General features: G+C 38.7%; 1 protein-coding gene across 1 annotated transcript; it reads right to left on the minus strand.

Annotated features, from left to right (window-relative positions):
• Nucleotides 1–9,405: 9,405 nt before the first annotated feature.
• On the minus strand, nucleotides 9,406–11,302 carry LOC138905404 (uncharacterized). Its single transcript, XM_070193924.1, has 3 exons — nucleotides 11,068–11,302; nucleotides 10,376–10,730; nucleotides 9,406–9,913 (listed from the first exon to the last, which is right to left on the minus strand). The coding sequence occupies exons 1-3, from the start codon at nucleotides 11,300–11,302 to the stop codon at nucleotides 9,406–9,408; spliced, it is 1,098 nt and encodes a 365-aa protein (XP_070050025.1).
• Between the last annotated feature and the right edge of the window lie 5,677 nt (nucleotides 11,303–16,979).

Below are 16,979 nucleotides of genomic sequence, written 5' to 3' on the forward strand. Positions count from 1 at the left end.
AACATCATCAAGCCACTGAGAGCATCCCATCATACCATCTCAGCCTCTGTGGGCGAAATCATAAATGTATACCAGTTGATCAGGTAGTGGTACGTATATAACGCCATAACCTTTTCCCATACCCCATATACATATACTATACGCGTATATAACGCCATCTGGTCATGAGTCAATATACATGTATAAGTGAATGCAGTGCATAATGAAATAAGTCAATAAGATCTCTCGGAATGTCATGAGACCCATGAACAGAAGATATGATAGTAGGACATATGGGGAATCAAGAACATAGGTAGCCCTAGTACTTCTAGGAATAGAATCATTCGTGAAAGTGGCGTGCTTGCTCGTTTCATTGTATCATATCGATCATGCCAAAAGGAAAGAAGGGTTAGCCTTATCATACCTGTATGATCTCTTCCTTATTACTCAACCAAGCTCAACACAACTTCTTGCATCTACAACAAGTGAAATGATATTATCGTTAACATATAATGTCGTACCATCATATTTGGCTAGTCTTATGGCTTAAGGAAAATCGGGCAACAACTCCCCTATTTTTAATACATCACAAAGACCACTAAGAGTCATCAACAGCCTAACAACATCAACAACTATAACCTACAATAGCAACAACAATAATATAATCTAATATGAGTTTCTCCGATTATCTTAACAATCATATTGAGCGACAAACTCGTTTTTACTCATAACAAGATATAAATTGAATCCAAATCTTATTCCATAAATTAGTTTACAACCTTTAGAACATCATAATTATATGTACTATATTATTTCTAGTTCAAAACATCCACAAAATGCCTTCCAAAACAGCCCCATACGTCTAGCACCTTAATATTTATCGTCAATCACTTGTTTTTTATCTTTTCTTCTTCAATCAACTTAATTAACACCTAGAAAAGCTTAACAACAGCAGCCAAAACATTATCAAATTATTTCTCACAATTGTTAGCCACCACAAACCATATATTTAGCCACAAAATAGTCCAACCAAAAAGACAACCATATCCCATGTTCTTTCAAGTGCTATCTTATGGTTTTTCACTCAAACAACACAACCAACACAAGGTTAACCTTGGGCACAATCAAGAAGATGGTATACATACCTTGAAAAGTAGATACAACATGAAATCCAATCTCAACTTAGCTCACAATAGCCCTCAATCACACCACACCATTATAGAAGCATTCTCTTATAGTTTTTAACACCTTTGATGATGATTTGAGTTGATTTCCCTTAAGTTTGGTTCTTGGGATCTTGGAATATGTTAGGGAGGGTTTTGGAGAGCCTTTGGACGAAATTTGGGTGAAAAATGACCCGAAATGAGGCTGAAACATCTTTTAAAAGATGTAAGATCGGTGGTCGTCTCAAGTGGGTCCCAACCGAGCTGTTTGCGCAGTCTTGTGAAAGTGAGGATATCTCTCTACTCTGATATCGTATCGATAAACGGTTTAATGTGTTGGAAACGAAACTCATAGATCTTAAATTTGGTATATAATATGTCCTAAACAGACCACATATAGCACACGAAATATATTACTCAAAAAGCTCTGTTACAAGGCAAATCCTTAGTCGGTTTTCCGTAACTTTAATCCGATTTTTCCCCAAACTTTATATTTTCTATCCAAATATTATATCTAGTCATATTATGACTTTAAACCCATTTAAATTATGATTAACAAGTCTCATATTTATTACGTCACCTTGGGACGCACAGAGTGTAACACTTTGATCACTCGAAAATGCGCTTTGATACTCTACATATGTTGTGTGCAAGCTCATGTGACGTGATAATGGCTACAACCTATCATATCACGTGTCCATCTGGTCCACATCAACTTTCAATATCCAGTTATAAAAATCTTTTGATACAAACTTCTTTAGTCGACTCGAAACTATTATATTTACTCGACTGAACTTTAATTCTTTGTATTTTTCTTGTCTTTCACAATGGTAGATATGATATTACATGACCGTCCTTCTCCTCAATTAGTTTCAACTATATACTAGGTTCATGACCTCCCAAGGTGCACTTATTCTTTGTGGTAGCACAAACTTCTTATGATTTTCCGATGCATCACGAAACAATGAATGAGATTCTCGTCATATCTTCCTTCAAACAGTTATTAGCTCTTGGATAACAAATACAATCCATCATAGTGACATTCGATTTGAACCCATTTTATTTCATTCCCAGTATTTGCCATTATATTCATATCAAGAGTCACCAAACACTTTCTTGGCTACTCCTTTAGTAAATAGTGATATTCCTTACTCACCGCTCTCTTTCGTAAATCACGTCGGAATCTCGATACAGATCGATAATTTATTCCTTGCTTCAAGCCTTAACGTACGATCTAGAGTGAAAAGAAGGGAATGAGTCAATCCTACAATGTCCATGTAGCCTTCCCTATATGGATGTGGTGCACAACATATCAATAAGAAGAACTTTACTAGACACGATTCCATAGACTTCCTAGGACTCGGATTTGAACCTATTGCTCTGATACCAAATTTATCACGACCCAAAATCACGTGATCGGTACCCGGTACACTACCCAACCCAGACTAGAATATTCATATATATGTCTAATAGATGCATGTGGAAGACTTTTTGAAAACATAATCATTTTAAATGATTAAAACCAAACATGAAATATAATCTTTAAATATATCATTTTCAATAATTGAAAATACATAAGTATAACAATGTATATTTCATTTCATGCTATATGAATAACCATAAATTACAACCCCAAAAGAATACTAATAGTCTATGGAATCTCTAAAATATGAGAATAAAATAAATACTTGGGACAACCCCAACCAACAGAGAGTAAAGAATCAACATGACAGCTACCATGAAATAGAAGTGGTGCCTCACCATACTCCTCGGAAAGAGAGTCATCCTAGCCTCATCCGCTCATCACGTACCACACCTCCTCCTGAAACATATAAAGTAAGCGGGACCCTGGAGAGGGTCCCCTGAGGGCTGAGTACACCATGACGGTACTCAATAAGTGTCATAGACTCTCTCTAGAACCCAAAACGTAGCCAAAAGTATTATCTTTTTCTCTCTCCCCAAACCTCCTCTATTTTTATAGAAAATGAGTTGCGTAGGCTGGTTGCGTAGCCTACGCAGATTGGCTATGCAGGCTTGTGTATCCTACATAGCTTAAGCCTTCCCCTTTACTCCCATATTGATCTTGCCTATGCAGCCTGCGTAGGCTACGCAGGCTTGCTGGGTTTCCTTCTTCCCTCTTTTCTCAATCATTCCAAGCTATGCCTTTATTCATGCAACTTAGTGACCTTCAACCCTCATAACATTCATGTCCAAGTATTGTAATGATCTCGATACCCTCGTGTGGGCTCGCACGTACTTCGAAGTCTCGCTAATTATTCTCTTAAGCTAGAATTCGGCTTAATCTTATTAGAAATATTTCTAGGGCTTTACATGTTTGCAGGAAAAAAGAAAGGTCCACAAAAGGCCCAGGACCTTAAGGAGAATGAGATATAGGAATCAGAAGTAACAAATAAGAGGGACAAACAACAACCTGGAGGACAGGGCATTAAGCAGAAGTTTATAGCACAGCAACACACAGAAAAAAGAGCCACAGTCACTCAGACAGATGGCAAATTGAAGGGAAAGACAATAGAAGTATGAGTTACACCATAACATACAAACAGACAACAATCAAATATAGTACAACAAGTTAGAGGTCCTAACAACTTTCAGGTGTTGGATGAGTGAGGACCAAGTGAACAATTTTGTTGTGACAAAAGATGGAGATCCATAAATTCTCACTTTTGGGAATGGATATCCTGCTTATTTGCAAAGTTAGGGGCCTCAATGTCCCTAATAAGCAAAAGGAGGTGAAGCTCTTTTGCAATAAACATGAAGCTGGATTAATTGGTCTTTTGGAAACAAAGATCAAATCCAACAAGATAGAAAAGATTTCAAAAAGTATGTTCAATGGATGGAAGTTTATAACCAACCTGGAGATGCATTATAATGGAAGGATCTGGTTAACATGGAGATCAGATTACTTCCAAGTAATACTTAGAACTATTAATGCTCAAGCAATAACATGTGAGGTTCATGACATTATACAATAAAAAATATTTCTCCTAACTGTAGTCTATATATATAATAGCAGAGATGAAAGGAGGGAGTTATGGGAGTATTTAAAATAGAAAGCATGGGGAATCAGATACCATGGATATTAGTTGGTGACTTTAACTCAGTGTTAAGGAATGATGATAGGTTGGGAGGTAGTCCAGTCACATTAGGTGAGGTGTTGGACTTCTAAGAGTATATAGACAGTTGTGAGTTGATTGAAGTGCCACAAAGAGGCAGCAGATATACTTGGAATGATAGACAATGTGACAACAGGATATACTCAAAGATAGATTGGGCATTTGTAAACACAGATTGGCTGGACCACATGCCTGCATAAAGAACCACATTCCTGCCAGAGGAAGTCGATGATCATTGTCCATTAAGTATATAAATGCCAAATGTTCTCAATACCACAAGGAGACCAATTCAGTACTGTAATAGATGGTGCTATCATCCAGAGTTTCTAGCCACAATAAGAGAGGTATGGCAAGAGCAAATAGAGGGGTGTAGGATGTTTCAGATAGTCAAGAAGATGAAACTCCTAAAGCAGAAATTGAAAGAGCTCAATAAATATCAGTATAAAAATATTATCAAGTAAGTCAATGATAATAGAGATGCCATGGAACAGGCACAAATAACTTTGCAACTGAGACCAGGTGATCTAGTTCTACAATTATTAGAGAAGCAGAAATATCATAAATTCAGGAAGTCTTCTTATATGGCTGAAATTTTCTTACACCAAAGAAGTAAGGCAACTTGGCTGAGATTAGGTGATGATAACATAAGATATTTTTACTCAATTATCAAGCATAAAAGGCTGCATCAGGCAATTACTCAACTTATGGATAAGGAAAAAGTGCTACAAACTAATCTTAAAGTTATACCAACAATTTTGGTAGACTTTTATATAGATTTATTGGGGACAAAAGAAAGCTAAATAACCAGAGCCTTTAGGAGTTTCCTCCACAATGGACATAGATTAACAGTGGTATAACAATTGGAACTGGTGCAGCCTTTCAATGGGAAGGACGTAAAGGAAGCTATGTTTAGTATAGGGAGTAACAAAAGCCCAGGACCTGATGGTTACAACAGTGAATTCTTCAAAGTTGCATTGAGTTTAATAGGAGATGATATAATAATGAAAATACTAGAATTCTTTCACAATGGGGAGCTGCTCAAGCAACCGAATGCAACAATTATTACTCTGATCCCTAAGGTTGATGTGCCTCAGAAAGCTACTCAATTTAGACCTATAGCTTGTTGTAATATGCTATACAAATGTATTTCTAAGTTGATATGCAAAAGGTTGAGGAAAGCAATATCCCCTCCTAGTTGCAGAAAACGAGGCAACATTTGTGGAGGGGAGGTCATCGGTGCACAATGTCCTCATTTGTCATGATTTGCTCAGGCACTACAATAGGAAAATCACACCTAGATACTTGATGAAGATTGACATTAGGAAAACATATGATATGGTAAGTTGGGAGTCCATTGAGGAGGCTTTAAGAGGTTATAGGTTTCCAGATTACTTTGTTCAACTGACAATGACTTGCATCACATACACCAAATTTACCATTAAGGTGAATAAAGAAGGGCATGGCTACTTTGCAGGTAAAAGAGGATTAAGACAGGGTGATCCCATTTCTCCTCTTGTATTTGTACTGGTGATGGAATACTTATCCAGAACTCAGAAAAGGATGAGTGAGCTACCTGATTTTAAATGGCATCCTATGTGTAAAAATACCAAATTGACATATTTGATCTTTGATGATGATTTGATGATATTTTGCAGTGGAGATATCAACTATGTTACTAGAGTGAAAGAACTACTTGATCACTTTAGTGAGGTTACAGGTTTAGTGGTTAATCAGGAAAAATCCAGCATGTTTGTGGCAGGTGTAGAGGAAGATACAAATTAGCAGCTACTGAATATTACAGGGTTCACCATTGGGGACACTACCAATCAAATATCTAGGACTGCCACTCTCCTAAAAAAGTGGAGTAAAATGGAATGCTATCAACTTGTAGAGAAAATCATATCCAGAATCAACAATGCTTATTCCAAGAATTTGTCATATGCAGGAAGTTGCAAATCATTACTGCAGTGTTGTTCTTAGTATATAACTTCTGGGGGCAGTACTTATATTTCCTTAAAGTGTATTGAAGGATGTGGATAGAAGATGTAGAGACTATTTATGGGGAAGCTCAGGGGATAAAAGAAAAGTGGCACTTGTGTCTTGGGAGAAGTTATGCATCCCTAAGAAATATGGTAGCCTAACCTTAAAAGGTGTAAGAAATAAAATATGGTTTCAATTGGGAAGTTGATATGTCAGCTCGCAAAAAGGGAGCATTAAACTACACTACAACATGCATACCCTCCCACAACTCATAAATTTGCATTGCCCTAAATGCACTTAGAACATGAGAAAGGAAAGGGTGAAGAAAAATGCCTTAGTCCTAGGGTGGTGGGGTCACAGTACTAGTGACCATCTCTGTGGACGATAAAACTCGGTCGCATCTGGCTGAATTTCAGTACTCCCCTTTGTAGTAGATTTGACATTGCTTTCCAACTTCTTAACTCTAGCCGCCAAATCTAAAAGCAACTCCAAGATGATCTTTTGAGTGTTGTCTTTCTCCTCCCTTCTCTTTGCCTTAGCTATAGCCTCTTCTTCTCTTATTTTCCCTTTCGTTTCTCTTCTTTCCTTCTTCTCTTTTAATTTCTTATCTTGCGTGTTAACCAAGTAAATAAACATGTTCTCTATTGATGCCAAAGTTGACATGCGTTGTGGTGGCATGTACTTGGATCAGTATTCCCTTCGTGGAACACCAGCTGGCCTTACAAATGCATCAATCTTGTCATGGTCTAGCATAGTGTATATGCCAATTTCGCGCATTATGTTCCTAATTTCATTCATTGATGTGACTGCCTCTGTGGATGTCAAACAACTGCTAGACCCAGGAGCGGTGGGAGAAGAAGTTGGCACATTAGAAGTGCCTTGGTTACTGGTGGGAGGAACTATGGCTGAAGATGGTGGAGGCAGTGATGGTGGAGCAGTAGAACTGGAGGTAGATGGGCTCGAAGATTGGTCTGAAGTATGGCCAGTGATCACCTATGGTCCATTCTTGGGCTTCCTCAAAGTAGAGACCAAATCATTTTTAATGTGCTCGAGAAGCACGACCTTACCGGGCTTCGGAAGCTTGCGATATGAAGGTATAGCTGGCACATCATGCTTTTCAAAGAGTTTGGTTAGGAGACCAGGAAATGGCATGGCATCTTGATTAGCAGTAAGTTTGGCCCAGATAGTTTTTACAGTTATCTGCCATGCATCAATAGACCATTTAGACATGATTACAGTATTCAGAATAGCCTTTGTTGAGATACTTCAAGGTAGTTCTTGGAAGGCATCAATCTATTTGCTGCAAACCCATTCCAAGCTACTGATGTATTGTTGAAGGTCCTTCTGTGTATATTACCTTGATTTATTCATGTCATATTTCCCTCACCCTTCTTTATGACCCCTGCTACCCATTCTTTATGCGAATTCCATTGTATCAAGGCGTTATTAAGTTGGCTCTGATCTTGATCATCTAACTCCAGTAAAGAATTGAACTCTTGAGAATTAAATGGAACTTTCTTTCCCCGAATTGTAACTTCTGACACTACATCATGCTCCCCTTTTGTCAATGCATGTCCCTAGGCATAAAATTCACGCACAAGCGTGTCATTGATGTGGTCGAGTTTGCTTGAGTTTTGTATCTCCTGTATCTGTTTCCCATGAGCTTCCCTGGGAAGAGATTTTCTCTTATGTTCTTTAGCTTTGTTTCCACCTTTTGAATTACTTTGCTTCAATGTCATCTGTGCCAAAATGAACCAGCATGAGTGCAAGTGTAAACTTACCCAACATAATCTAGACTATCCTACAAACATACACACACACAAAAATAAAATAAAAAATAAATAAAGGAAACAAAAGAGAACAGAAGAATCAAGAGAAAAAGCGAAAAAGAAAAAGAAGAAAAAACAATTGCATATGTGCAAGTCATATAACTATGCAATAGCGCTAGGTTAAGAACATGAGCAATGCGAGAGCGCAATTCCTCGGGCTCTTCAGACTGGCCTGGGGCATTTAAACTTGATCACATACTCCCTTTACATTTCAATTTCTCCAATTATTAGCAAAATAAATTCACAATATTGAGGTTCATTTCCACTTATTGCATATTAGTAATGATCAAGAAAAAAGAATCACTCTCAATAAGACCCACAATTTAATCGAAATTCAGTCTCAAACTCATCAGTTGTGAGTAGTTTCATGTTTCCTCAGGATATTTCTGCTCACTACCTCAACTTTCCACTTCAATATCATCTAGTTTAACCCATAATTTGGCCAACCTTAAAATTCCCCTTTATTTTCGGCATATGAGTAAAGAGAAATTTCATAGAATTAGGCTTCAAAGTGCCATAAATTGCTCAGAATTTCAGTTAAGACTACCCCGCTTGGCTGAGTTCGTTCAGTCATTTATTCAAACACCTCGTAGGCATAATGGTGACTGAAGTTTCTCACAAGAATATAGTGCTTTAGCCCCAGATTTTTACCATGTAGTTGCCTTCAACAGACACCCACAACAGCAAACACCAGTCACAATCTCATAAACAGAAAAATCTTGGCAAGAAAAGATGAAAGCAACGAGGTAGAGACGGAGAAGAAGAAAAACTAGCGAGTGTATTGAAAATTTGAGGTGAGAGAAGAAGAATATACCTGAGGAGCTTAGACACGATACCTTTGACTGAAATTGGCCGGAATTTTGCTGAGCTTGGTGGTCGAAGGTGTGGTTGGGGCGTTAAGATCGTGCGGGGGTGAAGAGGGTTAGGGAGGAAGAGAAAGGGAGGGTGCACGTGGGTGATGACCAAAGTGCTTTTATTTTAACTTAATGTTAGTTTTAAACTTACCTGGTCTCAAGTTCCTTGTGTGACCCAAGTTTCATCTACATGACCCACGTATCTAGGCCACACATCTCAATTCCCTTCTCTACTCAATTGTTGAAGCTACTGGAACTGCCCACGCATAATGCGTCACCCACGCACAATGGCCATGCAGCTCCTTTATTAAGTATTCAACTTGCACACTTTCAACATAAATATTTATTTAAGCAAAAGCTAAAAATGCAGCTAATCCACAAAATAAAAGAATTAAGCTAAGAACTTGGGTTGCCTCCCAAGAAGCGCCTTATTTAACGTCGTGGCACGATGCCAAAATGATTCACTTTAGAGTCCCTTTGGGGGTTCCCCCAACTCAACTTCCGAGACGACTTTTCCTCCATCAACTTCACCAAAATAGTGCTGAAGTAGTTTCCTATTCACCTTGAATATTCTCATGCCATCTTTGGATTCCAAATCCACGTTACCAAAGGGATACACATTAAGAACTTTAAACGGTCCATACCATTTCGACTTAAGCTTGCCCAAAAATAATTTAAACCTTGAATTGTATAGTAGAACCATGTCCCCTGGGTGAAATTCTTTCTTCATGATCTTCTTGTCATGGAGGTATTTCGTCCTCTGCTTGTACAATATTGCATTCTCATACGATTGGAATCGAAACTCATCCATGGCATTAATTTGTGACACCCTCAAGTTTGCCGCATCAACCCACTCCAATTTAAGCTTCTTTATGGCCCATAAAGCTTTGTGCTCCAATGCAACCGGAAAATGACAAGCCTTTACAAATACAAACTTGTATGGAGACATACCAATTGATGTCTTGTAGGCCGTCCTATAAGCCCACAGAGCATCGTCAAGTTTTTTTGACCAATTCGTTCTATTTGTATTAACTGTCTTAGCTAAAATGTTCTTTATCTCTCTATTGAAGTCCTCTAATTTCCACTAGTTTGTGGGTGATACAGGGTGGGCACCTTGTGCTTGACTCTGTACTTCTCTAGCAATGTAGCAAAGGATCTATTGCAAAAGTGCGAGCCACCATCACTAATGATAGCTCGTGGAATCCCAAACCTCGTGAAGATGTTTTCTTGAGAAAAGTTGTAACACTCCTTGCATCATTATTTGGGAATGCAACTGCTTCAACCCATTTAGACACGTAGTCCACAACCACAGGGATGTATTTGTTGCTATACGAACTCACAAATGGACCCATAAAATCGATCCCCCATACATCGAACAATTCCACTTCCACAATTGGCTTCAAAGGCATCTCGTGCTTCTTGAAATGTTGCCTTGCCTTTGGCATTGATCACATGCCCTGGCAATATCATTGGCATCTTTGAACAATGTAGGCCAGTATAACCCACATTCAAGGACTTTTGCGGCAGTTCTGTTCGCACCATGGTGTCCTCCATATAGAGACTCGTGGCAATCCTTCAAGATTTTGTTCCCTTCTTTCTTTAAAACACACCTTCTTATGATTTTGTCAACACAAATCTTGAACAAGTAAGGTTTATCCCAAAAGAATGAGTTACTATCCCTCAAGAATTTTTTCTTTTGGTATGAAGGAAGCTCGGGAGGTGGTAACCCGCTCACCAGGAAATTAGCCATGTCTGCATACCATGGAAACTCTTTATCTTCAATATCTGTGACTGTAAATAGTTGCTCATCAGGGAAGCTTTCATTTATCTCTATAATTTTCAAAGGCTCCTCCCCTCAATACGAGATAGGTGGTCCACCACGTGATTTGCAGTGCCTTTTATGTCCTTGATTTCCATATCAAACTCTTGTAGCAATAGAATCCATCTAAGTAACCTTGGCTTGGACTCCTTTTCGGCCAGCAACCTTTCTCCACCCGTTGGCCTAACACTGCTCCAACAGCCACATCACTTGCATCGCACATTACTTCAAAGGGCAGCTCCCAGTTGGGAGCTTTAATGATGGGAGCAGTGGTTAAGCGTCACTTTAGTTCTTCAAAGGCAATCATACACGCCTCGTCAAAATTGAACATGGCATCTTTCTCCAACAGCTTGCATAAAGTATTTACCACTTTGGAGAAGTCTTTAATGAATCTCCGGTAAAATCCCGCATGCCCAAGAAACCTTGTCACACCTTTCATAGTATTTAGTGGAGGCAATTTGGCAATGACTTCTATCTTTGCTCTGTCCACTTCGATGCCCTGCTTGGATACCCTGTGGCCAAGTACAATACCTTTTTCCACCATAAAGTGATATTTCTCCCAGTTCAAGATGAGATTAGTTTCCTCACATTGTTTTAATACCTTAGCCAAGTTGGCCAAACAACCATCAAAAGATTATCCAACAACGGAGAAGTCATCCATAAGCACCTCGAAAATTCTCCACCATGTCAGTGAAGATGGCCATCATACACCGTTGGAAGGTGGCGGGTGCATTGCAAAGACCAAAAGGCATCCTTTTGAAAGCAAATGTCCCTAGCCATCTTGGTCTTCTGGGGCAATTTGAATTTGATTGTACCCCGAGTAGCCATCGAGAAAGCAATAAAAAGCACGCCCTGCTAACTGATCTAACATCTGATTCATGAATGGAAGTGGAAAATGGTCTTTCCTGGCAGCTTTATTCAACTTTCTATAATCCATGCAGACTCTCCATCCGGTGACAATTCTCATTGGAATCAACTCGTTCTTATCGTTTGGCACCACTGTTATCCCTCCTTTCTTGGGCACGCATTGCACTGGGCTAACCCACGTGCTATCTAAGATGGGATATACCAATCTGGCGTCTAACCACTTTATGATCTCCTTCTTTACCACCTCTTGCATCGGTGGATTTAATCTTCGCTGGTGCTTGATACTTGGCTTGCAATCATCTTTGAGTTTAATCTTATGCATACAAAAGGAAGGGGATATCCCTCAGATGTTTGCAATGGTCCATCCTAATGCCAACTTATAATTTTTTATCACGTCGAGCAATAAAGATACATGCACACTAGATAAAGAAGATGAGATAATAATAGGTAAAGACTCGTTAGGGCCCATAAATGCATACCTTAAATGTGAAGGCAAAGTCTTCAACTCTAACTTTGGTGGCTCAATGTTGAATGGCTTAGTAGGAGGACTGACCCGATTTTCCATGTCAAGAGACAATTTCTCGGGCTTGTAAGAATGGGAACCAAATCCCTCCAAAGCCATCACAGCTTCAATGTAACCTTTCATGGCCTCATTTTTCGAATTTAGGAGGACAGCCTTCAAGGCTTCATCATGAAAGAACTCTTCCCTGTCATCTTCCACCATTTCATCTACTATGTCTACAACGGAAATCACCCCATAATCATGTGGTTGTTTCATTGATTTCTGGATTTGGAAAATGACCTCTTCATCATTCAAATGAAATTTCAGTTCTCCCGCTTCTACGTCACAGATAGCCCGTCCTGTAGCTAAGAATGGTCTCCCAAGTATGATGGGAACCTCTCTATCAACTTCACAATCCAATATCACAAAGTCTGCTAGAAAGTATAAGCGATCCACCTTAACAAGAATATCATCAATAATTGCCAACAGCTTTTTCAGAGTGTGATCCGCCATAAGTACCTTCATAGTGGTAGGCCTTGGATAACCCAAACCCAATTTCTTGAATACATCATAAGGCATTAGATTAATACTTGCCCCCAAGTCACACAATGCCTTAGCGAAACTTGTCACACCAATAGTGCACCGAATAGTGAATGCTCTCGGGTCTTCCATCTTTTTCACTCCAGTCCGTGAAATGATTGCACTACATTGATGTGTTACTTTGACTGTCTCAAAGTTGATACATTTCTTCTTGGTGACCAAGTCTTTCATGAATTTGGCATACCCTGAAATTTTCTCAACTGCCTCCACAAAAGGCACAATGATGGTAATCTGGCTCATCATGTCATAAAATTTCTGTAACTGTCCCTTTTTTTGTTGTTTGGCAAATCTTTGCGGATAAGGAGGAAGTGGCCTGGGAAATGGTCGGTAAGCCTTTGGAGTCCTTATATTCAACTCCTTGATTGCTTCTTTTTCTTTCGTATGGACATCAATTACTTCTGTTGAAGTGCTAGGTGTTGGTTGTAACTCTTCGACTATAACTTGCTATTCTACTGATTCCTCAACTTGTGGAAGTTCAGACACTTTCGGAAATGTTATCTCTTCTACTTCATCATCTTTGATCACAATAGTTCTTCCTTTAAGGACTTTACCATTTCTAGTGGTAATGGCAAAGATGTGACATGTACCCTCGTTTCCCTTAGGATTAGCAATAGTATCACTTGGCAATGCTCCACGTGGCCTCACATTCAATTGAGAGGAAATCTGAGCCAGTTGAATCTCAATCTGCTTGATTGATGTGGTATAAGAACTGACCACATGATTCATTTCACTCCTTTCTTTGTTGGACTGCTCTTGCTTTTTGATCATTCTCTCCATCAAACCTCTGATTTCAGGATCACTAGAAGATTGCCCCTGACTGTTGTAGGGCCTTGATTGGTTACAGTTCTGAGAAGGTCCCCCATTGCGATTTCCTTGATTGTTGCCATTCCAACCTTGATTGTCTTGGTTCGACCAATTTGAACTACCTCCTTGCCATTGGTTGCCATATATCCATTGCCCTTGGTTGTTAGCACTTTGTTGAACTCCTTAGTAGTTACTTACATAAATGCTTCCTCGTTTTGCACTTGGTAACATTTTTCTTGAAAGTCACCATCTTGATTTGATCTCTGGGGGGAAAAAAATGCCCTCTTGACTCTGAAATTGGTTACCCATTATTATTTGATTAAATCCTGAACCTTGAACACTGTCCATGGCATTAACTTTCTTTGGCATTTGGTTCTTGGCTAGAAACTTCAAGATTTTGTCAATTATGCAATTTTTTTATCCTTGAGCTTCCATTTGCTTAGTCAAGTGTGCCATAAAAGGATCCTCTTGGGGCACATTGGCTCTAGATTGTCAAGCGACTGATGTGTCAGCCATTTCATCCAATATGTCTTCAGCTTCTTCATACGTCTTGTTCATTATATTTCCCCCAGCCAATTGGTTTACATAGGTCTGATTGGTGGTATTAAGACTTCGGTAGAATGATTGCAGAAGCATGTTGTCAGTCATGTCATTGTTTGGACATTCCTTAACTATTCCACGATATCTCTCCTATATTTCATGTAATGTCCCTGTGGGATGTTGTCTAAATCCCAAAATTTCATTTCTCAATATGGCCATTCTCCCCGGTGGGAAATATTTGCCCAAGAACTTCTTCACAAGTTCGTCCCTTGAGTGAATTGAGTGATTTGGCAATCTCTCCAACCAATCTAAACTTTCTCTCTCAATGAGAACGGAAATAACCTCAATTGTACTGCTTCATCCGAGACATTTGGTTGCTTGCTCATTTGGCATACATCGATGAAGTACTTGAAATGTTTGTTGGCATTTTGATTGGGATCTCCTATGAAATATCCTCTATCTTGAAGCATATTAATCATCACACTAGTGATTGTGAAGGTACCCCTATCCTTGGTGGTACAATCGCACTAGCATATCCTCAATTTCGCACCGCTTTTGGTGGATCTTGTTGTGCTCTAGGTGCATGTGGAACTTGTTGTTGAAGCGGTAGAACTTGTTCATTCCGTTGGTTTCGATTTGCTGCTCGGCGTGCATGGGGTGCTTCCTCGATAGGACCTAAAAGCAGAACGCCAAGATCTTCTTCTGCCATCACAGTCTACACCAAAAACAAACGGATCAAAGTAACAACGAAGAAAAGATAAGAACTCGAATAAACACACAAGAACACTAAACTCCCCGGCAACGACATTGGACACATTCAATCTTACTCTCAAATTGAAAGTAGTACGGTTGATTGCAATAATAAACCCAACAAAGTTGGGGTTGATCCCACGAGGAGTATGGTGTGTGCTCGAATGTCAAAGCGTGTGTGAATTTAACGAACTTAAAGTAATCTTCAAATAAAAGATTTATTTTCTGCAATTACTTCTAAAATTATGACTACGAAATTTAATCAAACAGAATGCGAAAATAATTAGAGAGTAGTAATCAATGAGAGAAAGCATTAGGGCTGCTCATTCTTTGTGTATGCTATGCTATGGGTATAGATGTATTCGATTCCAATCAATCAAATATGTGTTATGATAAAAATATCAATAATACTAACTTAGTAATTTCCAACACTAAGAGGTTTTTACTCACAAATGCATTTCCAAGCTATTTAGAGCTCTATGCAATACAATTGTTCATGACCAAGTAAGAATCTCCATATTCCTAGTTTGATTCTATTAATTGAGATGAGATTAATTCCTTGCTAATTTCTTTATACCTAAACTCAGTTCCACTTTTTCAAGTTAGAACTAAGTGTGATAGGCATTAATCTAGTGTTTGCAACCACCAAATTATACAAGAAAATATGGAGTAATTACATAACATAATATTTAATCAAAGACGAATCTATATTAATAACCCATAGTCATAACACCGCTCCGGATTCACAATCCGAGCTAATGAGTTTAGCTAGACATGACAATAGAAGAAACAATCAAACTATCCTTTAATCATGTCATTGATACTAATAGAGAAGAAGATTGAGAAACTGTTATGTCACCTGTTAACCCTTAGGAAAACTCACAGCCACTTGTACAATATTCTTCTATGTCAAAAGTTGTCAAAAAAGACATAAAAAGTACTATTTATACTATGACAAAATTATCCTCTTTAGGTCTTGCGTTCCCTCTCCCCTCCCCCCAGGATGCGTGGCCCAATACTCTATTTCTTCAGCTCTCAGTGCGTGGCCCACGCAGGATGCATGGCCACTTTCAGAACATAAACTTTTAGCCTCCTAGTTCTCCAACTATGTGGGTGACCTGCGTGGGTGACTTGTGTGGCCCACGTAGGATGGACGTTTGTTTCTTTAGCTTTCTTCTTTAGTTTTGGCCTGAATTTAATGATTTTCTTGCAGGTATTTGATGATTTTCAATCTCTTAATTCTCACCCAACTCCTGACCTGCAATTATATCATTCAAAATATAATTAGTCCATTAATCACATTAACTGGGGCATAAATCTATTAAAAGGCATAAGAGAAGTTGGAAAAAATATCAACTTATCAATACATTATAGATTAGATGGGTTCATGGCCTTTATATGATAGGTGATCAGAATATATGGACTCGCAAGCTACCAGCTGATTGTAGCTGGTATTGGAGGAAACTGAATTCAACCAAGGCAGAGATGATAGATTGGTATAATAATGGTATTTACTGTCTGTCATCTAGTGGTAGATACTATGTCACTCGAAGTTACAATGCTATGCTGGGTGACATGCAGAAACTGAAAGTAGCAAATTTAATTTGGAGTTCTACAATGCTTCCTAGACACAGGATTATAGTATGGCTGGTTAATCAGGAGAGATTACGGACAAACGAGAGATTAGCAAAACTGCAGATTCCTATTGACAACAACTTAATTATGCTGTTTATGTGATGAGGCAAAGGAAGAAACTTCCTCATACCTATTCTCTGAATGCAAATGGATATCTGAGTTGAGAGTGATGGTGGAACAATAGTCGGGTATAAACATGCAGAGGATGGGGATTAGCCAAAGCCTAATGTAGTTTAAAAAAAGGCACCGGAGCAGAATCAAAAATGAAATAGCAGCGGACATTTGGGGAGCTATGATCTACCATACTTGGAGAGTTAGGAACTCCAAACATTTCTGGATGAAAATGTAAATAGAGAGACAATAGTAACACAAATCAAGTAGGAAATAAAGGAAAGGATAAGACATAAGAAATGTTCTAGTGCATATAGAGGCAGTATTTTGATTCATAAGTTCTGTAATTAGCTTGCTTTGTCAGAGGCTTTGAATTGTTTAACACCCTTCCTATAACGTGGTTGAAAATTTC

This window comes from Nicotiana tomentosiformis, chromosome 2 (genome assembly GCF_000390325.3).
Source record: "Nicotiana tomentosiformis chromosome 2, ASM39032v3, whole genome shotgun sequence".
Classification (NCBI taxonomy): Eukaryota; Viridiplantae; Streptophyta; class Magnoliopsida; order Solanales; family Solanaceae; genus Nicotiana; species Nicotiana tomentosiformis.

Coding starts and splice junctions, on each gene's coding strand:
- LOC138905404 (XM_070193924.1), bottom strand. CDS start 11,302: ATGGTGGAAAAAGGTATTGTACTTGGCCACAGGGTATCCAAGCAGGGC. Junction 10,731..11,067: donor GTTCAATTTTGACGAGGCGT/GTATGATTGCCT, acceptor AACTATTTACAG/TCACAGATATTGAAGATAAA. Junction 9,914..10,375: donor GCATGTGATCAATGCCAAAG/GCAAGGCAACAT, acceptor GTGGGCTTATAG/GACGGCCTACAAGACATCAA.